The sequence below is a fragment of the Panicum virgatum genome, chromosome 9K (assembly GCF_016808335.1).
Source record: "Panicum virgatum strain AP13 chromosome 9K, P.virgatum_v5, whole genome shotgun sequence".
In the NCBI taxonomy this organism is placed as follows: domain Eukaryota; kingdom Viridiplantae; phylum Streptophyta; class Magnoliopsida; order Poales; family Poaceae; genus Panicum; species Panicum virgatum.
In genome coordinates, this window is record NC_053144.1 from 14011703 (window position 1) to 14036374 (window position 24672).

The window sequence follows — 24672 nt, forward strand, 5'->3', positions numbered from 1 at the left end:
GTACTAAATGAAGTCTATTTACAAAACTTTTTGCATGGATGAGCTGTAAATCGCGAGACGAATCTAATGAGCCTACTTAATCCATAATTTGCAATCCATCTATGCAAAAAAAAATTATAAATAGACTTCATTTAATACTTCAAATTAGTAAGATTTTTTTTAAAAATTTTTTGCAAAAAGAACTAAACACGGCCTAAAAAAATCGGACGGCAAGGAGAGCGCAAGCCTCCCACGGCCACCGACACGTGGGCCCACCCGTCAGCCTCCACCCGCCTGGCCTCCTCCCCACCGTCCGGGCCGGATCCCGCGCCGCCTTGACGTGACGTGACTGCACTGGACTGGCTGGCGGCCTCCTCCCCCGCCCGAGTGCCCGACGACGCTTCTAGACGCGGAGCCAGCCAGCGGGGCCAGGTCTCGACGCGCCGCGTCGAGATTCGCGCCGGCGGGAGGGATCCAAATCCAACCGCGGGGATCCGATAATAGGCCGCGCCGGGCCGAAAGCAACAGTGGGGCGAACCACTAGCTAACCACCCCCTGTTAATGGCGTGCGTCGCCCTCGGTTAATTAATTACAGCGCGCCCCCTAATCGCGAGGGGGACCCACCGCCCCGTGAGAGCGACGAGCAGCGGCCAAAGCGCGCGCCCCCTCCTCCGCCCTCCGCCTCCCACTCTCCCTCGATCCCCCCTCCGTTCCGTTCCATTCCGCCCCGCCCCCACCTTCGTCTCGCCGGCCGCCTCCGCCCAGGGCGCGAGAGGTACCCGCCCGCGAGATCCCCCGCCAGGTAGCTTCCCACCACCGCCAGCCGGCCTCCAGGGGGGGATCCGTCGCCCGCCGCCGCCCCGCCCGTCTCCTCCGCGCGGGCCTGGATCCGCCATTCCCGGTTCCGCGACGGGTTTTCCTGGTCCGGCTGCGCTGTTCCCGGCCGGGCCAGCGCTGTCCTGCCCCCGTTATTGTTGGCTCGCCTCGCTGGCTCGCCGTGACCGGATCTCGGGAGCCAGGTCCGGCCGCGCGCATGGGGCTCGATCGGCTTGTGGGAGCCTAGGGGGCGCGCGGCGCCATTCGAGGAGAGGGAGCCATTTCCTCCGGTTCATCCCCTTGTGCGCAAATCTCCCGATTGTTCCTTTGTCGTGTTCCAATCGCGCTGCTAGCTGCTAGCCCCCAAATCGCGAGATCCAGCTCGCGGGGCCTTTTCCCTGCACCCAATTTGAGGCGGACTGTCCACATCAATCACTCTCAAATCCGCGCTCCCTTTTTCCCTCCGAGAAAAATCTGATCCCCGCTCACCACCACCACCAAACCACGAGATCCGCCGCTGCATTGGCCGCGGCCTGCTCGCATTCCGCGAATCTTGATCCGAGGGACCGCAGGCGCGGCAGCCGCTGGCCGGAGATGACGTCGCCGGCGACGACGCCATACACCTCGCCGTTCGTGCTCTCTTTGCTCCTGCTCATATCCATCCCCGTCGTCTTCCTCCTCGCGCCGCGGCTGCTCCCGCCCAAGACGCTCCCGGCCATCCCGGACGTCGACGAGTCCGACGACCTCGCCCTCTTCCGCCGCGCCATCCTCTCCTCTTCGGCAACCCCAGCGCCACCCACCTCCGCCGCCTCCTACTTCTTCCGCCGCCGCCCGGCACCCAAGATCGCCTTCCTCTTCCTCACCAACTCCGACCTCGTCTTCTCTCCGCTCTGGGAGAAGTTCTTCCGCGGCCACAAGAACCTCTTCAATCTCTACGTCCACGCTGACCCCTACTCCGTCCTTGAGCTGCCGCCGACGCCTTCCTTCCGCGGCCGCTTTGTCCCTGCCAAGGCCACGCAGCGCGCCTCCCCCACTCTCATCTCCGCGGCACGCCGCCTCCTCGCCACAGCACTCCTCGATGACCCCAATAACCAGTTCTTCTCGCTCCTCTCGCAGTCCTGCATCCCGCTCCACCCTTTCCCCACCCTGTACAATGCCCTCCTCTCTGAAACTGCTGGCCCTCATAGCCGCCACCGTAGCTTCATAGAGATAATGGACAACATGGACAATGACACCACGCTGCTGCACGACAGGTACTACGCGCGAGGTGATGACGTGATGCTCCCGGAGGTTCCATATGACCAGTTCCGTGCTGGATCGCAGTTTTTTGTGCTCACAAGAAGGCATGCCATCATGGTGGTGAGGGATATGCGGCTTTGGAAGAAGTTCAAGCAACCCTGTCTAATCAAGCGCAGGGATTCATGCTATCCGGAGGAGCACTACTTCCCCACTTTGCTGGATATGCAGGATCCTGAGGGTTGCACCAAGTATACCTTGACGAGGGTAAATTGGACAGATTCAGTGGCAGGCCACCCACACATGTACGGGCCTGGAGAGGTATCGCCGAGCCTGATCAGGGAGCTGAGGAAGTCGAACAACACACATTCTTACATGTTTGCCCGCAAGTTTTCTCCGGAGTGCCTTGAGCCGCTGATGGAGATTGCTGATTCAGTCATCCTACGGGATTAGGCCTGAAGCAACCGCCATTTCACGGTGTCAGAGTTTGTACACTGAAATGAATGAGGTACGGAAACGTGCACTTGCTGCGGCCTTGGCAAAAGAATCAATCTTCTTCTATTTAGGTGTTGTGTTGAGAGAAATATCTCCACATGGAGTGTACATAGTACGGACTGCAAGAGTATTAGGTTGTCCAGTAATCTGTATGCTTAACAATTTCATAATAAAGCGGCATACTACATTAGACCGGTTTTGTGTCATCACTTGGTATGGTTTGTAGCATTAGGATGTTGTGTCAGGCATTGCAAGCATCCTGTTTCTGTTAGATCAACTGGGAAATGCTGGCAGGACTATTGGGCTCTATGCTTCGTCAAGTACTGCTGAACAGTGATCAGGTCATCTTGAAATGCCAAAATAAACTTCATTTGGTAATTCTTTCTGTTTGTAGTGGAAAGAACCCCCACAACATTGCATTATGATACGCAATGCTATGTTCAATGTATAATACGTGCTGTCGGTTTCTTAATTCTGCCAAACCTGCAATGCCTTGTACTGCGATCTCATTGAAGATAATACATAGTACTGTATTGTAAACTGTACATCTCAATGTAAACTCGTAGTGTTGTTTTCTTGATGATCTTTTAAAAGTTTAGTTATATTTTTCTGCTGCACTGATGCTTCTTGGTTCTGCAAAACTCGTTCTTCATGTTTCAGGCATTGAAGAAATGCTTGAGCGCTATGCTGTTTTCACCTCCACTGTGATTAGATGGACTGACACAGGCACATAGCTGTCCATCTCTGCGCTCTAAAACATTCTCGAGGAACAACATAGCGCTTCTTGCAATTGCTTTCTTCATTGTTCTTTACCTGGGAAGAGATGCTCCTGCTCGGAGAGGAGTATGTATGGCCACGGATAGTCCCTTTGTGAGACTTGAGTATGGTACTTCGAATGCAACAGTTTCTTGTGAAGTGACAGCAGTAGTTAGTGTGATCATCCTATGTATTACATTGAGGCACTCTTGTGAATACAGGCAGTGATGATTTGTAGATTGTTGAATATATACTAATTATATATTTTATTATAAGTTTGCAAGTTTCTTTTGATGGTTAGCCTGTGCCACGCTGCTGCTGTCTTGCTCTTTTAAGTCACTGTGGCACTTAATAGTGATAAAAAAAACTATATGTATCATGAGATAACATAATGGACTTTGGGTGTAGGATGCTTTTGCATAAATACAACTGTGTAATGAGAATGGGGAGGGCAAAACTGTACTGAACAGAACAATTTATGCAAGCAAACCTTAAACCCTAATATGCCAAAAATTGGGTTCTAATATTGTAATACCTTAATATTATTCTTCGCATTTTGTATCCCTCGTTCAAACTTTGTTAGATATTTTTTATGTCCTGGTATTTTTGTGCCATGAACCTGCCCCACTCCCCAGATTATAGTGCTTAGGTTTGAATCATGAAACACATAGGAACTGTTTTCTCTCTGCCCCACTCCCAGAATTGTACCAGTGATTGACATGTCGTGTTAGGGTTTGGAACCTGTATAGGACAGTAAGGACATGTTCTGTTGGTTATACTACTACGGAGGGCTTCTAGTAGCTGTCTATACCAGGATAGCAGGTAAGATTTCTGTCACGGATCCAGCACAGATAGTATTTGATTGCCTCTTAGCACCTGGCAACTTCTGCTACATTTATTTGTCGAACTATGAGGAAATCTGTGATATGAATGATGAGCTGAGGGAAAGGTGGCGGCTTGTCAGAATTTCCTTGTTCTGATCTCTATTCGCGGCTCTTTCTATTTATGTAGTTGCCATATTAGCAGTAGTATTCTCAGGAAGTTGCTAGTCCAAACTTCTAAGGGGATCATTTTATTTAAATTTGGTTAATTTTGTTACTTTTTTAGGCAAGAACAAGATGCTTCGTAAACCTTTGGTCATTCTTTGCCGAAATTTCCAAAAGACAAAAGTTGACTATTTGAGCATTGAGATTCTTAACTCTTTTTTCTAATTTCCTGCACCTTCCCTGATTCCCTAGTACGTTCTTCAGCGTTTTTAACGTAAAAATTAGTACTTGAAAGGAACATGTACTGAATGTAAGCAGACAGCTATTGCAAGAGATGGTCTGTTTAGTTCCCACCCCGTAAACACAAAAAAGCCGTAAACACATTAAAGTGAAAAAGAATCTTGCTAATTTGAAGTACTAAATGAAGTCTATTTACAAAACTTTTTGCATAGTTGGGTTGTAAATCGCGAGACGAATCTAATGAGCCTACTTAATCCATGATTTGCAGCAGTGATACTACAGTAACCAACCGCTAATTATTAATTAATCATGAATTAATTAGCATCATTAGATTCGTCTCGCGATTTACAACCCATCCATGCAAAAAGTTTTATAAATAGACTTCATTTACTACTTCAAATTGGGAAGATTCCGACGCAATTTTTTTTTGCCTTTACAGGCCTCACCAACTAAACACGGCCTAAAGCGGAAACACATGAATCAAGCTCGGTGCCTGTCCATGTACGCTGTCAACCTGTCACGTCAAAAATGTTTTGAGCTTCGTCGTGTCTCTTGCTGAAACAGGAAAAGATCGGGTTTTGAACTCGGCGGATCGGTCGTTTTTTCTTCTGTTGCAAACAACGGATAGGTTGAGGACTCACTGTCGTCGGTCGCCATTTGCTACCACAGTTGCTCACCAACTAAAAAAGGTATAAAAAGACAAAATAGCATTACGGATTTCATTTAATGTAATTAGGATGTTTCAAAACGGAGATGAAATCGTACAGGAAAAATTTAAAATAAACTCATCCACCAGTACAGGTAAAAGACGAAGTACCGAAAACGAAGGTGAAGTGTGCAGGTACCACAGAAAATTTGAAAAAAGAAAAAAATTACAGGCTTCTGAGTTCTGGCTTCTCAAATTGTTCATTTTGGCCCACAAAGACCTTGAAAGGCGGCCCATCGCTCCATCAAGCCAACAGAAAGGGATGGGCCCACCATTCTCACCTTCTCTCCCCTCACCCACCGGCGACCTCACCGCTGTCCCCCACGAGCTCCACCCCCTTTCCTCCCCTCTTGAAAAAAGGAGGGGGGAAAAAAACCGAGCAAGCCAGCTTGGGTGGTTGCCACCACGAGCCCTGCCAATCTCGCCGCCGCCATGGCCGCCACCCCTTCGCCTTGCCGGGCGCTTCTCGTCCTAGCGCTGGCCGTCACCAGCCTCGCGCAGCTGGCGGCGGGGGACACGAACGGCGTCTACGAGCCGTGCAGCGACGCCTGGATCCAGCGCGGGGACGGCTTCACCTTCGGGATCGTCTTCGCGGGCTACAACGCCTTCTTCTCCGGAAACACGCAGCTCTCCCCCTGCGACCGCCGCCTCAACCTCGCCTCGTCCGGGCAGCTCGCTGTCTTCCGCCCCAAGGTCGACGAGATCTCCCTCCTCACCATCAACACCACCACAGGATTCAACCCGGTGAGCGATCCTGTCCTCCTTGCTTGGTTTAAGTTTCTGAATTCTCGCTTGGAGTAAATAAGATGGGCTGGATCCGGATTCTGGAGGAGCTTGCATTGTACGTGCTCGTGGAAATGTCGGAGTAGGTGGAGATCGGTTGCCACGCTGGAGGTGGGTGGATAGCATTTCATACTTGTTCCCAGCTGGAGTTAGGGTGGGTTAGCTTGATCCTAGTGCTTACTGTAGCACTTCTTCACCTGCTTAGAGTTAGGAGTGACAGAGTTGTTGCTCAGCCGGTTTGATTCAATGCAAGATCTTGATCAACGGATCCAGTAACATTAGAAATTCGGAACAACCAGACTAATTTCTTGTTGCTGTGTGAATGTGCATTGTGATGTAACTTTGAGTACACTCCATGAGATCCTGATCATATAACTGTTCCATGGAGACTGGAGTGCACCATCTCAATATCATAAGTAACTTCAGGAAATTGTAATTTGAGTTTGTCTAAGATTCTTTTTAGCACAAAAAGGCAGGTGCACTTCCAATCTGCCATTCAGTGTTCACAGAGAAGATAAGAAATAGTCCCAGACGACAAGGTTCAAAAGAAGCAACCGAACTAGGAAACAACAGACACCTAGCTAAAAATGGAAAAGACTGAAACAACGGAGAATCCTGGGATATTAAACCAAAATCAAGCCTCTCCTTGTGGATATCTTCTTCTATTTGGTGGAAAACTACATTGCTCCTAGTTTGCCAAGATTTCGCGTTACCCAATTGCTTAGAAGAAAAACACAGCTTAACTCAAGAGACATCAGACACCTCTATTACTTTGGATTCTTCAAGAGTTTGTCTGTTATGGACCTAGATCCCATATAGGGGATTAGGGAGGAAGGCTGCCAGGCTGGTGACTAGGGTTATGCCTGCCCTCAGGTGCATGGTGCAGGGGAAGGCAAAGAACAGAAGGGGCTTGGCCCTTTACTTGGCTTAATCAACCATGAGACATCCCCTCTCTCTATATGGAATCATCTCTATATGGAACCATGATAAGCCCCTCTCTTTATATGTCGGTGACTTGTAAACTATGATAACCCCCATGAGACATTCCTAATTAAGATGTAACTTGAATTTTGGGCAAGGTGCCTGGGGAGGCTGGCAGCGTGATGGAGGCAGTGTAGCAGCTCTAGCGCTGTGCACTGCCTCTCCTTGGGTGTTGACTGGTTGGGCCTTATTAGGCCCATAACATTTCCCTACTGAGATTTATTATGATGAGGCACACTATTGTGGATGTCGTAGTTGTAATGCTGTGGTTCACGTTCAGCATGCATAATTATTTCAAGAAATTGATCCTATAAAATATCATTGTTTCTTTTTTTTTTCCAAGGATATGTCCAAATTCTAAGAGTGCAAAAGGACTACATTTTGAAATGCCAAATTGGGACCATATAATTGTGGGTTCAAACTTCAAGCCAGTTTGCTTCATATCTAGAAATAAAAAATTGTGGCTGATAATGCATCTAATCTTCTAGGGTCTAAGTTCTATCTTAAATCATTTGTGCAATTTGGAGTTCACAAGTTCGAAAGTGCCTTTGTGGTTTGTGCCAGCTCAAAACTTTGGTGCAAAAAGTTGGTCCACTAAGTTCGTCAAGATCCTGTTGCTTTCTTTGTGTTTAGGGTTCACCTTGTGTTTATCATGAAGAATCATACTTTTTCATTCTGTTTCGTTCTGACTGGAACGGCCAGAATCACAAGAGGGCACACTACATTACTGGGCAAAGTTGTTGTTTTTAATAGCGTAAGTAAGTTGGGTGGATCCAGAAGGAGCTCGCACTAATGCTTGTGGAAATGCGAGAGTACGTGGATATTGGTTTGTTCGGTGCTGATAACGTGCTTAGCATTTCTTGGTTGTCGCAGGCAGGAGATAGAATGAGTTAGCATGATCCTAGTGCTTCTTTATCCTTTGTTGATCTGCTTGTGCTTGGAGTAACAGAATTGCTGCTCAGTTTATTTTGATTCATTGCAAGATCCTACTTCACAGATCTACAGTTGTTAGACTAACCATAAGTTTACTTTGCTCATTAAGTAATAACTGGCTACACAAGAGAAGGTGATGGCATTTGGTTTGTTGTTATCCCCTATCTCAGGTTATGGCCTTCTGCAGGAGTCTGGACATATGTATTACTTTGAATTAATAAATTTTGCAAGAATTTTTCCTAGTCAGCTTTGTTTCAAAGAGAGGTAGTATTATACGGGCCAACGTGTGAATTTTTAAATGCTCTTCAATTTTTGATCATGCATACACCCTTAGATAAATTGGTCCTAGGAATTCTTTTTTTTCTGTGCTATAATTTGCCAAGAATAAATCCAAGTTTTGAGAATGTTAAAGCACTACATTTACTGGGCTTTTTATATATGCTTGCTACCTTTTTAACTTATACGAACGATGGAACCATGCAATGCCAAACTAGGGGTCTAAGGTTAGAGTTCAAGACCACTCCTGCCCTTGTTAAGAAATCCTAGTTGTTAATAGTTCTGATCAGCTTGGGTTCATATTTTAATTTTTAAATTTTCTGTGCAATTGTCAGATCATATATAATCTCGAAAGTGCCTTTATGCCAGCTCAGAGCTTTTATGTAAAAAGCCAGTCCACTAACTTTGTTAAGATCCTGGTACTTTGTTTATTTCTGGTCATAGTTATCTTGCATTTGTCATGGGGATTTGTTTTGCTAACCTGACCTCCACAACATCAAAGTATATTTTCGGATACGACTTAGGACTGGATTATACCTGTGTACAGGCACCACTAGCCAAGCCACCAATAAATTTTCAGGATTGTCCCTTAGTTGTACCTGATCTTGTGCTTTGCTTAACACTATACTTCAGAATGTTGACTGTTTTATTCGCTACTGTATCAAAAAATGTAGTGAAAAGGAGGAACTTTACACCTATGAATCTGTGCTTGTTAACAGCATGACCTACTAGAAGTTCTTTTGTGTTATTACTCGTCAAATTTACATTGTAATGACACTTTGGTTGCCACTTGTGAGCTCTTAAGTAATCTTTGTTTTCATGTCTGTATTCATGGTTGAATGCTCCCAATGCTGGCATTGTCAATATGTGACAAAAAATTTGTGAATATTTTTGTAGGCTTCGGCTGGTGGATTCATGGTAGCATTTGCTGGTAGGAAGTATGCAGCCAGATCTGCTCCAATATTTGTCTCCAACACCTCGGTTACGGTGTCCAGCTTCACCCTGGTATGGACTTGCAAATTTAATATTATTTAGCATGTATGAACTTGGGATCGAGAAATTCTGAATCTTAAACTGATGACTCTTATCTAGGTACTTGAGTTCAAGAAAGGAAGACTTCAAAACTTGCACTGGAAGAAGGATGGTTGTGGTGCTTGTACAGGCAAGTCGAACTTTGTTTGCCTCGGGAAACAAACTTGTGCTATCAGAACACAAAGCTGCAAGACCCAAGGGCCTGTCGACTGCAGCATCGGCATCCAGCTGGCTTTCTCAGGCACTGACAAGCACGAGTCGGTTCTGAACTCATGGTACGAGGTGTCCAACCTGCGGCAATACTCCCTTTACGGGCTCTACTCCAACCTCAAGGACACCCTGACCGGCCAGTTCAACAAGTTCTTCTAGGCTGTTTGGCACGGCTGTTGACCCGTTGTTTATTCTCTCCTGCTCCTTCTCATTCTGTCGATCGCCTTGAATCCCTATATTGTGCTTAACGTCCTTTAGGTTTGCCCGTCCAGGTTGCTTGTACCCAAACCGACTTTAGCCCTGTCTGAAAGCTCTACCGCATGTCCGTATGTACCATCGGTGTCATTTTCTGGGAGTGCCCTTTTTTTATTGCCATTTGCGCTTTAACTTTCATTTTGTGATGAGCTAGCTTTTGCTGACGATGTTTGCAACCAAAGGAAGATTCATATCGTTCAGTTTGCATAGCTGTGCAGAGTTGCTTGGTCCTCGGTGATGTCGACAGCTTGTCCCCAGTTCCCCATAGCCCATCATATTCATAGATCGTCCGGCAATTGAACTGGTTCAGAATTCAGGGTCTTGGATTTGCAGCCTATCCTTTTTAAAATTTCTGCCGTTTTTGGTTGGTAATTTGTGTTTTTTTTTCATAAACTATCGTGATTGTTAGCGACACTAATGTCATTATTGGGTTTGTCTGTAAGTTCACGAAACACTTTGGTATCGATATGATTTAACTAGGATTTCACGTTCTTGGTTCTAAGAACGGATCTAAATACAATTACGCTGCCCCGTTTGGAACTAAAACCTTTTTTCTGTAGGGTAGGAACTACTCCAGAGTTTCTTGCAAAATATGCCAAGATAGTTCCCCAAAGGATCGAAAACGAGCCGTCTCCTCTTTGGCAACAGATCGTGGAAGCAACAAAGAATGGCGATGGAATGACAGAGAGAAAAGGATGGAGAATCTGGGCTGGTGAAACTGAATATTCTTGCCGTAATATACAATGCCTTGCTGTCCCAATTGCACGCTATTATATGCTCACAACTACCATCAGACTAGGATGGGCATTTGTGAATTACTATTAGAACTTGTCCTAGAAAAAAATTACTATTAGAACACATAGATCTGTCAAGTTTTTTTCAGGGTTGTTTAGCATTCCCAAACCCTTACAGTAGTAGTAATTTGTTTCACCACATTTTTACTGCTCAGGCTTGTCCTGCACAAGCTGGACTGCTGGAACAGCAGCAAATGCTGGATGAGGACACACAAAAAAATGCTGGATGAGGACCACAATGCAAGCATCATAACAATTCACAAAGGACAAGCACCTTGGCACACACACAACAGTGGTGAAAGGAAACCTTGGAGGGGCCTGCATTTGCATCCTGGTTTCTCGGCCTCCTTGCCAACTGTTGATGGGCCATTGCATGATACCACACTAAAGAAAACCACCTGGCGCAGAATGGCATGAAAAAGAAAAGAGATACTGTGCACATGTGTACAGCTCAACAAGGCTCTTGCGCCTGAAGCCAAAGGGAATCGGACTTTGTGTCATCCAAAAAGAGGTTAAAAGATGCAAAATCTGCACTATGAGAGGACAAGACGAGGGGTCCGAAGCAGCACTAAAAGCCACACACACTTTTGCATGAAGGAGCACTCAAGCTAATGGCCACCGCAAACAAGTTGCAGATGACAAACCAAATTAATTTGGTATGTAGAGTTGATCAGGGATGAAAAGGTTAGCTGGACGCATTCTGGGACGATATTATTTATATAAGCGAAAAGGTGTGTGAAGCCAGCTCCATGGAAGTTAGAATCTGAATCTGAGTTCGCAGCAAGGGCAAAGCAAGCAGTGTTATTTTAGCAGCAGCATTAACAGGGGAAGTTGCAGGAGGGAGGACGCTGAGGGTGTTTAAAAAATAGTGAGAGGATAAGATGATGACGTGAGCTTGGAAAAAGTGGGGAAGAGTGGTGCCGTGGTGGCCACCCATCAAGCCAGCACCACGTACTGTAAAAAGATTTCAGTGCAGCGCAGCACTGGAAAGGATCTCAGTGCCGCGTCAGGCCCACACCTGAGCTGGAGACCTGGAGTCCCAACGTATACTAGTATTTTTCTTTTCTTTCCTGTATTCGTGCTACGCGTATTGAAGTGACACTTTTATTCTTTCGAAGAAAAGTTAGCGACAACTGATTTTTATGTATTTTCACTTAGTGATTCTTAGTATATGGATGCACAAACGGAACTTGACTACCACTCCCACTCCATTCTTCTTTTAATTGTAAGACACTAGCAAAGAGCATGTCTCACAGGCTATATATAGGCATGTTAATCGTGCTTATTTGGTGGACAGAGCAAAAGAATAAATGAATAATAAGCTAAGACAACAATAAGGCCCTGTTTAGTTCCCAAAAAAATTTCTACAGTACCCATCACATCGAATATTCGGATACATGCATGGAACATTAAATGCAGTTAAAAAAATAACTAATTACACAGTCTAACTGATTAGTACGAGATGAATCTTTTAAGCTTAATTAATCCATAATTGGACATTATTTGTAAAGTAATAACGAAATGTGCTACATTACCAAAACCCAAACTTTTTCGCGAACTAAATAGGGCCTAAGTTCACGTCATTAAGTCTCACACTGATATCTTGTGACAAGTTAGTCTATTGGATAAATTTGTGTATTATTTGAAAAATGAAGAAATATGTTTTGACGCGTAGAATGTTCTTACAAATTCGACTATTTGAACGAGATGAATTTGCATACAAGGATTGCAGGTCATCTATTGGGTGATATTTTATGGGGAAGATCTGTCGGAAAATGTCCATATACCTAGATAAAAAGAACAATTCCATTTACCAACTAAGTCATATATTTTTCCATTTACGTATGTGGACAGCATGTGTAAAGTTGAAGCACGGGATCCATGAATGATATCCCTCAGCATTATAAATTCATCTTCAAGTCCCAATTGAAGGGCCTACAAGAATCTCAACAAACTAAAGGCCAACAGTTTGCATTTTTTTTACTCTGATTCTCAGCGTTAGAATGCTACTATTAACAACGCCCAAATTGTCGATCGACTACAATAATGCAAACGAACGCAACTTTTTCTTTCTCGCGAGGGAATGCAACTTGCAACCTTTTTTGCTACCACAAAATATCTATATAATCAACTCTATCCGTGGAAAGGCTTAAACAAGCATCACTCCAAAACCTATAATATTTGTACAGAATAGCAAGCAGCAAAGACAAAATAAATTCACTGGCATGTCCTCATCGATTATCGTTAAGCTACTCTAAGCATACCGATACTGGATTATTTATAGATGGCCTAAGGCTAAAAGTGGATGCACCTCAACGTCTCAACCGTTTTTTCCTTCAGCTTGCATCTATTTACAATACAAAAAAAGGAATTTGGCAGCAATGACGTTAGCGCTTCATTAGATCTTAACCTACCGCTACCTAACAAGAGATCTATAGAAATGAAAAGACAGCTTGCAACTTGCAATGCAGGAAATGACCTCCACTAAAGGTGTTCCATCAAACATGTCGGTCATACAGTACTTGCTCTCAAAACTCACAGGAACAGGAACATGCTGAAAAGGTTTTTGATACTGTATCTCTGCAGTTAAAAAGATTATGGCTGCTTCTCCACTAATGCAATTGCTATTGGATCACATTGTCTGTGTGTTTTGTTTGAGTTTATTTTGTGGATAGGGCTTGGCAAGATACATGGCCCAGGTTGCATACTTGCATGTAGTGGCGGCGGCTTTTTTTTTTCAGCTTCCTGTAGTGGCAGGTGCTCCGCGCACAAGTATCAGATGTGGGCACTTCTATTTTCACTTAGAATTTTAGGTGCTTGTGGTTACTAATGGTTTTGTGACATGGCGAGTTTGTATTATCTGACGGAAGTTTTTAATGTGGTCTTATCCATTTGAATGGTGCAGCTTGATGTCAGAGATGATTTAGGGTGTCCTTTTTTTACCACATTGAAATTTTGTTTGAGAGCAAAATCTCGAAGGTGGCTTCTTACCACATTTGGCTTGTGCTCTAGGAACTAATAATGCAACAGGCCTAAACCAACCTATTATTCCAGATCTCAGTATACGAGCCACATAATCAACTCATGAATCATCAAGGGAATCACTCTCGGAGCTCTTCCAAACAGAACTTTAGTTTGATATATATTCAAACATGATAATTTTGGTTGCGATGCCTAATTATATTATACTAGTATTTATATCATGAGCTCTTTTACGATGATTTTAAAGTACCAATGGGTCCTTGAATTTTTTTCTAGCCGTAGATCTATGGAAATTATTTATAAAAATTAAGTAAATTAGTATTCGGTTCTACTTTTTGGTACTTGATCCCACATTTTGGAAGTACCATCGGGTACTTCCTAACTTCAATTTTATCAGATGGACGGTTTCTATTTTTTTCAATCATCGTAAAATTTATCTTATATCATATAGGTCCACATATCATTATTTGTACTGTCATTTGCATTTCAGCTACAGAACTAGATCAGTGTACATTTGACCCGTTAACTGCCTTTACCGTAAAAAATGACACTGGGACTATGACCCTTGCTCGAGTAAGGGACTTGATCGTCATCTACTCATGGTGCACTGACTTGACTCCTGATCCAACTCCCTGAGCACTTAGCACTTTGGTTTAGTTGTCCACTACCATTAACTAATCCTACGTTCATAACTGCCCTTTTTATCTACATTACACTTGCAAAACAAAAAATCCTTGAAAATACAATGATGAGGACGGTGATGCAATAATTTGTCGAGAAGGTTAGCTGGGTGAATCAGAATCAGGGGAGGGAGGGACCATCCAGCCCCTTGCCAAAAAAAAGCCCCTTGAAAATATCGGTGATGCAGCTTTGATTTTAGTGGGCACTGAGCTGGGGATGGCTTAGATCTGCTCATCAACCTACACTACCAATAATTGAGCTCCTAGAACCAGAATGTCTGGCCCAACGATCCCCACGATGAAACGAGCAATGCCCTGTACACTTACCGTGCCGAAGTACAACTCCCGGCCAATTCATGCACGCAGGAGAAACAGAAATAAACTTCCAACACAGGAACAGCCTCTGTGGTCTGTGCTTGGACCTTGAGCAGTAGCCTTCCATTTCTACATTGATAATGATTGATAACATGATCGAACATGCTCGCACGCATCAACTATGGTCATCTGTTCCTCTCCAAGAACATGTTGCCCTGTAAAAAATTACCAATGATAAAGCATGTACAAGGGACGGGGCACCATAGCGTAAATTCTAAAAAAAAAAAGAACAAGAAGAAGTCATGGACCCATGGTAGATTGGTAGTACACCTTTGCTCTTAGAAACAGAAAGAGAGGCACACACACCCAACCCAAAGTAGAGAATCAGGATGGATAGCGGCAACCTTCATCTTTCTTTTTTTTCTCTCAAATTGGGAGGAGAGAGAATCAGGGAAGAGAGAAGGGTGAGGGCGACTTTTCCAAGCTTCTACTGTCTTTAAATCAACCCTTCCGCTCTGTCCCCACACTACCATTTTGCATTCATATAGTACACCTCTCTCTCTCTCTACAGCTCTCTTTCTCTCTCCTCGCTGTGTGCTACTGTTGTCCTCTAGCGTCCATTATTAGGCGGCCTCCTGGCGCTGGATTGAGTGGGCTTGCTTGTTCGCTCGCTGCCTCTCCTCCGTTGCGCTCATGTGTTGGTGCTTCGCCTGCCTCGGCCTGTCCTGAATCCTTGGACGCATACAAGCTCATCAGGTAACCGCCGCTGCCTTTCAGTGCTCCTCCCCTTGCAAATCCTTCTGCCCTCTGATCGATCTCGCTCTCGCCAACCCTCCCTCCTTTCCATGCTCCTATTGGTGTGCTGCTTCGTCCTCCCCAGAGGAAGGCCTAGCTGAAAACTAATTTCCTTTGGTACCTGCTGGCTTGCTCCTCCTGTCCAATCAATTTGTTTGCTTTCTTTTCTTGGGTTGACACTCTTGGCTTCATCATTCTTGGTGCATGTTTCTGTAGCTTACCCCTGCCTTTCAGGGTGTTTTTCTTTCTCATCGGATTGATGCTCTGCAGTTCTTGTTTTCTTGTGCCCAGGAGCTTCCCCTTTGAGATTCCGTTTGCGGAATCCCCACCTGTTTTTATTTTCCCCTTACATTTGCTTGCTTGTTCCCACCGCACCTAGCAATCATTTTAATAATAGCATTTCCACATCAAGCTCTCTAATATGTTGTTTAATTATTCGCCCACAGGTTGTTTGCTGGATTCTTTAGTATCCCATCAGGCCAAGAATCCTGCAAGAGCTTTGGAGCCAGAGGGTTGCTGCCTCCGTCTTGGGCGAGGCTTCAATTTCCTTTGACGAGGCAAGGCGGCGATGATGAGCTTCAAGGGCCACGAGGGGCTTGGGCAGGTGGCCGCCGGGAGCCAGGCCTCCCATGTTGCGGCCGGAGCCCCACTGCCGTGGTGGGCGGGCCCCCAGCTGATTTACGGCGAGCCGGCACCCCTGTCGCCGGAGGAGACGCGCCGGGACGGCCATTTCCAGGTCGTGCCGGGGGCTCAGGGCGGCACACCGGATCCGGCGCCGCCGGCTGCCACCAAGAGAGGGAACCCTGAGGTCCTGAAATTCTCTGTGTTCCAAGGTGAGTTCTTTTTTTGTAGTTGGCTAAGTTTATGGATTAGTTGGGGAATTTCTCTTTTTCTTTAAGAAAAGGATGAAATGCAAGATTTTGGCATGTTGCTGTTGGATCTGTGCATGCTAGTACTACGCCAACGAACTTAACCGAATGTCTAAAGGTTTAATCAGCATATACTGTCTAATTGCAAGATGATTTACCTCAAAAAGGTTGGTAGATGATATGCCTGAACAATAAGCTTAAGAATCCATATATATTTGTTGATTTTGCTTCTTAAAGGCCCCTCTAGAAATGCTGGGTTTTTTTCCTACGAATACGAAACGAGGACTACCCATTACTTCGTCAAGAGGGCAGAAGGAAAAGTTTAACATTTTCTGTGATCCTTTCGAAGCCACCAAATATACAGAAGAATTTTTCGCATAATCTTAGGTTGTCGCAATGTAACATGAACTGCATGTATTTGCATAAAGAAAGACATTGCTATATATATGTCACCTGTCATGCCAGAGGATGCAATTAGTAGGATTGTCCGTTGTTTTGGGCCCATGCGTCCATAGTACCATTCTCTGAGTGGCTCCTCTACTAAGTCAAAAAAAAAAAGAGTGGCTCCTCTACTTTGATGCCGCTGCCGACTGTTCTATAATTGGCGCCTCCATTATGATCTCTGGTGTGTCCCTCTCACTACTGCAACACTTTTTCTGGCTGGTTTTTGTTGGTAAAAACGGAATGATAAATTTGACTAACAGCCTCAATATTACAGTACCTTTTTTAGAAATATATATTGCAACACTTGCCGACCAATTTGATTACAACTCATGGCTAACAAGCTTATCTGTGAGATTTTTTTTTAAAAAAATATTTCTTAGCTTTGATGAATTAGAGAGTTAACAATTAGATCTCTCAAACTCTCTCCATCCATGATAAGCTTTCTTTGATGAATTTGGCATTGTAATGGATTATCAAAATCTGTGGGCAGAATATGCTGCCTCTTGTTCTGTGGGCTGTACTGCTACTGCTAGGCACAATCATATTAAGATGGTCTATTTCTATTTAATTCATGGAGCAAAAACTAAATTGTTCAAGACAGACATATGGCCTATGGCACATGTTTGATGGTTAGTCAACAACTATCCAATTTTAAACTGTGAAATGGCTTTCTCTGTGCGTATTAACGTACGATAGACTAGAGGGGCACACCGTGATGGAATTCAGTAGCCTCCTCAGATTCTATGAGTAAAAGTACACGTCCTTCCGACCATAGGAGTTCATTGTATAATATCTAGCTTGCCATCTGATTTTCCTTAGGTATTACTATTAGAGATTAGGATGCATCAGTATCATAATATTGTATAGTATTGTTGTCTAATAGTCTAGAACGGTGCCTAGATCTGTTGTGACTTCTTGAACTGCATCATTTGGAACATATGTCCAGTTTTTGGTGGTTAGGAAAATGACACTGCATGAATGCCAACTTTTGAAGGTTGGGTGACTGACCACCAGACTTGAAAATAGGAGTCAACAAAATGGTATTTGTCCACCTTGTCTGAACTTGGAATATCTATGATGAGAAATTTTAATATTTTCTTTATTTTGTGGTTGAGTGGATTTTCAAGCACTCAAGAAGAAGTTTTACTATCTATTATTTTGGAAATCTCAGGACTGCTAACAGATTTCTGATCCTATGATGTTCAGGGAATCTGGAGTCAGGTGGTAAAGGAGATAAAAACCCAGAACACTCTACCACTATTGCGCTGCAGTCACCATTTCCAGAATACAATGGCCGTTTCGAGATCGGTCTTGGTCAATCCATGGTATGTTTATCCTTTCATTCATCTTTTCTATTTTGAAATTAACCAATTTTAAAACCCAAAATCCATTTTTGGGATTTCTTCCTTAGTAATTTGTCGACTGGCTTCTTCGCAAAAATGGACAAATATCCAACTGACTTGATTTCTTTCAGGTCCCTTCCAATTATTCTTGTGATGACCAGTGCTATGGTGTGCTTACCACTTATGGAATGAGATCAATGGTATGTTTTATTTGTTTTTTTTAAAAAAAAAGAGAGTATTCCAAAACTTCTATTTGATTGACTCCCTAATTGCACTAGGACTATGAAGAAGGACTGATATATGTAAATATTGAAATATTCCCATGAAGTTTAGATCTACCAATCTCACACAAAGATTTTTGTTTATCAAATTATGCAAACCGCACATGTTCCTGGTAGCTAGTACCACCACTGAATTTACATGATAGGTTCTGCTGCTCAAACAAGTCAACACAAAGTTCACCTATGCTCAAACTCTTTTTTTGTGTGATCTCATACATGGGTGGTAACTTGTATTGGCAAAAGATATTTGACTTAACCCATGGAACTCAGAACTTGTATTTTACCTCGTTGACAGTAAAAATGAATTCAACATAACCCAACGAGTAAAAAGAGCATGTAAAAAAAATTAGAAAGCCTGAAACTGATTGCAAAAATTGAAAGAAGGGCCATGACCCATTTTTTTTTCGGTTGCCAGTGCAATAATGGAGCATGCTTAATCGTGTTCCATGGATTTATGCAACCAATTGACTTCCTCTGATGCGCCTTTTCTTTCCTCGTAATGCAGTCTGGTGGGAGAATGCTCTTGCCACTGAATGCCCCAGCCGATGCACCCATCTACGTGAATCCAAAGCAGTACGAAGGTATCCTCCGTCGCCGCCGCGCGCGCGCCAAGGCCGAGAGGGAGAACAGGCTGGCGAAAGGCAGAAAGGTGAGGAGCCCTCTTCTCTCAACTAGCCCTCGTCTACGTCCATGGCAGTTGCCACCCGCCATGGGAAGCAACACTCCCCAATCCACCCATATTTTCACGGTCACCATCTCTCTACCTGTCAACCTGCAGCCGTATCTTCACGAGTCTCGCCACCTCCACGCAATGCGCCGGGCAAGAGGCTCCGGCGGGCGCTTCGTCAACACGAAGAAAGAAGGGGGCGCGAGTGCGAACGGCGCCAGCAAGACGGTGTCAGCGGCGCCGGCTGCGCGCCTCGCCACGTCTCCCAGCACCGAGCCTCGACGGGTGCCGGGGCTCGGCAAGGGCAGTGACGGCAGCAACCCGCGCTGCCAGTCCCGGAGCAGCGTCTCCAGCCTGTCCGGCTCCGAGGTGTCGAGCATCTACGACGACCATGCGAGCCGCCACCAGTACGGCGGCATGGAGCCGCACCTCCGGGCGCCGTCCTTCTTCACCCCGCTGCCGGCCATCATGGACGGCGACCACGGCGGGGCTGCTGCCATCCCCTCCTTCAAGTGGGCAGCCAGCGACGGCTGCTGCGAGCTCCTCAAGGCGTGAACCGAGGAGGGGATGACTACTCAGACGGCCGGCCTTCTCCCCGTTGGCTGGCTGTCTGTAGGCAAATCATTCTTGGCTGTTCTGCAATGGGGTGCGATCCTCCTCATCACCTAGCTACCTACCCATGTCCCTGAAACTCATACGGTGCTGGGTTTCAGGGGTCCTGTGATGCTGGAGCACCCCCATATGCCTGTAACATAGTGTACCCAAAAGCACTGCTGCTTGGTACTGCTTGTTGATAGCAGTGTCTCAGTACGGAATTCTGTGGTGTCAGGTCGATCAGTGTCTGAATAATTGAGGTGTCAGACTTCACAGTTGCTCCAGTTCTTGGAGGTGTGTCTGGGTCTGTTTGAAGCTTTGAGGTCTGAAACTTTGTGCTCGGTGAAGATACTGTGCTAATATGTAAGTCTGGGACCTACGTTCTGTTATCATGTCGGTTGTTGCTGTTTGTTTTAGGGTCAGATGTCGGTTGTTGCTGTGTTTTTTTTAGGGTCAGATGTCGGTTGTTGCAGTTGATGCATGGCTAATGGCTTGTAGTTTAGGTAGCATGTCTGCCTGTGCTTTGATGGCCTGGTCCATGGTGTTCCGTTCTGCATATTTCAGCCGTTCAAAATCTATATCCAGGCAGCAGGCCCATGCGTCCACGAGGAAAGAGAGGTCGCCGTCCGATCACAGAGACAACGACTGCCTCCGTAGTGGGCTTCTGGCCTTGGCGAATGCGATCACTGGAGGCCCAAAAGAAAGCCCAAGTTCCATTTCTTGTTCTCGTGGTCGTGGCGGTTAGAGCTGGCGCTTTTTTCATTTTTATATTTAAAAAAACACAAAATTTCAAAAATATATGTCGAATAGGGTAATTTTCAAAAATGGGTGGGGGCGGGGTGCCTGTTGCCCGTCCAGAGGGCGACAGGATCTAAATATAAAAAAAATTATATTTAGGTCCTGGCACCCAGGGCGTATTAAACAGTGAACTTGTAAAATCGGTATAAAATCATAAAAAATAGGAAAAATACAAACTCAACTGTTCTGGATTCTATGAAATAAGATCTACAACTTTTGTTACATAAAGTTTTTCATTTGATCAATTTATCTTGCTCTATTTTAAATACCAGTTTAATGCACTTTTATTTAAATCTCAAGATCCATCCTTTGGATGCATGTCATCTTTGGCCAGAGTGTTGCATATGGTGAGCATAGGCTTGTACAAAATTGGTAGGCCCAGAAAACATTTCTAGAATAATTTTTTAAATTAGATCTTGCAATATGTCTAGTTTAAAAAAGGTTATTTATCCATGCTGCTATACTGAGTATTAGAAGCCATAACTTTTACAATACCATTATTTTATTTCCTAAGGACTATAAAAAAAAGTTTGGTAAATTTTAGATAAGCACAACTAGACCAAATGAATTATTTCAGATTTTTCTAGGTACAAGAACTATTTTTCTTGATTTAGATACATTGATCAAATGAAAAACTTTATGTAACAAAAGTTGTAGATCTTGTTGCATAGAATCCAGAACAATTGAGTTTGTATTTTTCTGATTTTTCTACGATTTTATATCGATTTTACAAGTTCACTGTTTAATGCGTCCTGGGCGCCAGAACCTAAATGTAATTTTTTTTACATTTAGGTCCTGTCGCCCACTGGATGGGCAACAGACACCCGTCGACATGCACCCATTTTTTGAAAATTTCTCTATTCGACATATATTTTTGAAATTTTGTTTTTTTAAAAAATATAAAAATGAAAAACCCGCGTTAGAGCTGCGTAGGAGTGGTGCTGCGGCCTGGGCAGGGCGATGAAGCTGGTGGAGCCTTCAGTTTAGTTTGCAGCTTCCGTCCAGGGTGGACGGGCCTATGACGGGCGAGAGGGAACCGAACTATATCCAAATCAGCACATTTCCACCACCAGGTATTCGTCCATACTATGAGCCAGTGGTGGACCCAGAAGATTACACGAGCCTGGGTCATTTAGTAGAGTAAGCTATAAATTATATCTAATATTTATAGTATATAGGCTGCTAATTATATGAACCTAATGGAAACAAAGTAGACGAGCCCGGGGCCATGGCCCAGGGTCGCCGGGCCCTTGGCCCGCCACTGTCTGAGTTCTGGTTTGCCCTTGCTCTGAACTCAAATCTGAAACGTGACTCTGCCCTTCGGTTCTTTTGAGAGCCGACCGAATTCCACTGATTTGAAACATGGTACTTGAGAAGAATCCCAAATTCCCAACCCAACCTTTTGTTGCAGTTTACTGTCCTTAGTTCCTTTTCACGATTTAATCCAACCTAATTTCACTGAATTGGGATATGATTGTTAAACAATCTTACTGTATTTCAGAAGCCATAAGAGCATGGCTGCATGGGTGAGCGGTGAGATTGAATCTGGCCAACGAACATCTGTTATTCAGGATAAAGCGTCCTTCACAAATCTCAAACTAACAAAGAAAAACAGAAATTGGAAGGTGATATCTTGGGATAACAGGTATCTCTGTACTATGCAGCATAGATACTTGGTCTGCAGTCAGATTCAGATTCCAGAACAAATAGTTGCTTGACTCCATTTTATTGTAGCTGTCCACCATATTTGGTCAAACATCCCATATTTCCTTGCCATAGAGGGTTATGTAAACTAAACTCCTATTCAAAGTCTATGAATTCACAATTAGTATAACAAGAAATTGTTTTACCTTAGTCAAGAACAAAATGCACATAGAAGGTACAATAAAAGCTTACAGTACAGTATCTTCTTTCTCAAGAAAAGATAATAAAATTCAATATGATTGATTTGCATGCGCAGAGCATTAACCATAATTTTTTTTACCAAACCGGCGGAAAAGCTGATTGTCATATCAAGAAGTAAAGAAAAGTCCACAAACAGATCCAAATCAAAAACGAATCAGACAGGTCACAAAATTGAGACAAAGCGGGCAAAGTTGCAAAAGGATAGCACCTGAAATGTAGATGCACAAACAAGATCATAGGAACTTATAACAATTGGATGGAGTGATTGTCAAGCACTAATAGCTGACCAGGATGCACTGGCTATAGTTAAACTTTATCTAAGCAGCTCAATTTCTTCTTTTTTTTTGCTAGTAGCAGAAGATCGAAGATCGATTTCAACATCAAGTAATTTGATGCCATCAAATCATCAGGTTATTCAAGCATGAGATGTCTGTATAATTTGCCAGTTAGAATTCGTCTAGCAACACGTATAATTTGATTTCACCAAAAAGAATAACATCTTCATGTAGCCACCAATCACACCAATCATGACAGTTGAATTGATACTCGAAAGAAGAAATCAAATGCACATGCTCAAAACCCTCACCAAAAAATTGAAGATGCTACCGCCTTTTTACCCAATCAGGCTGCAGGATCTCCGCTCTCTTTCTCCGAAACCGCCACCTCGGCCACCTGGTCTTTCTCCGACTGCGGCCCCGCTGCGCCGGCCGCCTGCTTCTTCTGGCCTTCCTCCGACGCCGGCGCCGCGGAGTCGGAGGCGGCGGCTTCTTGGGCCTGAGAGGCCTCGAGGCCCGCGGCCATGGCGCGCTCGGCTCGGAGGATGGGCTCATAGTAGTCGGCGTGCGCGTCCATGCACCTCCGCAGCGCGGCCGTCACGTCATGGCACCGCTCCACGACGTCGACGCCGCCCGTCTCGGCCTCCGCCTCCTCCACGCACTTCTCCCACGCGACGAACTCCTCCTTGCACCCGCCGCCTTTCATGAAGAGGCAGAACCCGCACTCCCCTTGCTCCTCCTCCCCCTCCCCCGCCACGCCGGCGGTCGCGGATGCGTCCAAGACCACCGTATCCGCGGCATCGGCCGCGCCGCCTCCACCGGCGTCGGCCGACGTGCCGCCCGCAGCGCCGCCGGCCGGGGGGCCGGTGGCGGAGTGCTGGGGATCGTCTTTGCTTGGTGGCGCGGCGGAAACCGGGGGAGGAGTAGGAGGATCAGAGGCGGCGGCGGCTGCTGCCTCTAGGGGAGGCGGGGGAGAGGAAGAGGCGGCGGCTCCCATGGCGCTAGGGTTTTGGGGTCAGATCCCGGCGGCTGTTCGAGGAAGAAAGCTTAAACCCTGCCTTCGAGAAACCGAGTGCGCGTCGGTCTGGGGTGGGCCGAAACGAGCACAACAAGATACCCGGATGGGCATCTGGAGAAAGAAAGCCCAGCCCATGTCTAGTTTTTTGAGAAACCGGGCTTTTATTACATGTAAAATTCAAAGTTTACATTCCAACCCTTATAAAGACGACCATGGAAATAAAGAAAATTACAATCCTGTCCTTGTAAGAACCTCCCGGTCGTTCTCGTCACCGGCGATCGGGGCATCCAACTGGATCTTGAAACCGATCTCCTTTCCGACGATAGAACACAATAGTTTTTGATTGCCACCATGAATAGCATGTCGAACGTAGTCGCATGCCGTGAACACATTGAACGCCATGGTAGAACGAGATGGCCACCAACCATCGCATCGGCGGAAGACCAGAGGTCTGACGTTGCGAGAATCACCAAGAACTATAGCTCGTCGGCCGACATCACAACCAAGAGGGGAACAAAACCACCAAAGAAGGTGGGAATCACAACCCAATGCAACCTGGTTTCTCATCGAGTTGGTAGGCATACCTTCCACATCTTCCGCCCGGGATGACGGAGACGAGGAATGGACAGAACCTGACGATGCCGCCGCTCACTGTGTCGGGGAAGCCGCCGGAGATGTTGGAGAAGTCCACGCCGAAACCCATGGCATCGTCCCCTCTGCACCTCCAGCGTCGCACACTGGAGCAGCAGCAGTGCAGGGAGACCAACCCACAACTCGTTGGTGTGGTCAAACCTAACCCTTATCTATCTAATACAAGCGTAATAGATAGAGAAAATTCCCTGTGTGGCCCTAGAAGAAATGACGCTTCCTTCTATGGCCCTGAAAAGTTCGGCCTCCCTTCCTTGACCATGTTTTCATTTTACATCCCTTCTATGGCCCTACCGTGGGATCTCCAGTTAACTCCCAGTTAAGTGGCTGTGAAAAGACGAAAATGCCCTTGGGTCAAACAACAAGGAATTGAGATCCCTGCCGCCGAGTCCCCGCTCCTCATCTTCGGTCTCGGCGTCGAGTCCCCGCTCCGGTGCTCCCTGCCGCCGCCTTGTGCCTTGCCGCCGGCCGCCGCACTCGTCGCCCCAGGGGCTCGTGACCCGTGTGCGCAGGCCGGCGCCGCGCTCGCGGCTCGCGTAGGGCGGCAGGCAGGGCGGCAGGCAGGCCCGCAGCAGCAGGG

General features: G+C 45.5%; 4 protein-coding genes across 5 annotated transcripts; 3 read left to right on the plus strand and 1 right to left on the minus strand.

Annotated features, from left to right (window-relative positions):
- Positions 1–665: 665 nt before the first annotated feature.
- Positions 666–3531, plus strand: LOC120650237 (glycosyltransferase BC10-like). The gene is made up of 2 exons (XM_039927277.1): positions 666–2539; positions 3187–3531. Exon 1 carries the CDS (start codon positions 1390–1392, stop codon positions 2482–2484), a length of 1095 nt encoding a protein of 364 aa, XP_039783211.1. The 5' UTR covers positions 666–1389; the 3' UTR covers positions 2485–2539; positions 3187–3531.
- Positions 3532–5474: 1943 nt separating this feature from the next.
- Positions 5475–9891, plus strand: LOC120650238. Its single transcript, XM_039927278.1, has 3 exons — positions 5475–5958; positions 9085–9192; positions 9280–9891. The coding sequence occupies exons 1-3, from the start codon at positions 5647–5649 to the stop codon at positions 9586–9588; spliced, it is 729 nt and encodes a 242-aa protein (XP_039783212.1). The 5' UTR covers positions 5475–5646; the 3' UTR covers positions 9589–9891.
- Positions 9892–14985: 5094 nt separating this feature from the next.
- On the plus strand, positions 14986–19862 carry LOC120650239 (nuclear transcription factor Y subunit A-10-like). 2 transcript variants are annotated; one of them, XM_039927279.1, is made up of 6 exons: positions 14986–15211; positions 15697–16083; positions 17770–17888; positions 18038–18106; positions 18693–18836; positions 18966–19862. In XM_039927279.1, exons 2-6 carry the CDS (start codon positions 15819–15821, stop codon positions 19407–19409), a joined length of 1041 nt encoding a protein of 346 aa, XP_039783213.1. In that variant the 5' UTR covers positions 14986–15211; positions 15697–15818; the 3' UTR covers positions 19410–19862. The 2 variants fall into 2 exon arrangements, with proteins under 2 accessions (XP_039783213.1, XP_039783214.1); XM_039927280.1 differs by lacking the exon at positions 14986–15211 and adding an exon at positions 15218–15367.
- A 2669-nt stretch (positions 19863–22531) lies between these two features.
- Positions 22532–23563, minus strand: LOC120650241. Its single transcript, XM_039927281.1, has one exon. It carries the CDS (start codon positions 23421–23423, stop codon positions 22773–22775), a length of 651 nt encoding a protein of 216 aa, XP_039783215.1. The 5' UTR covers positions 23424–23563; the 3' UTR covers positions 22532–22772.
- Between the last annotated feature and the right edge of the window lie 1109 nt (positions 23564–24672).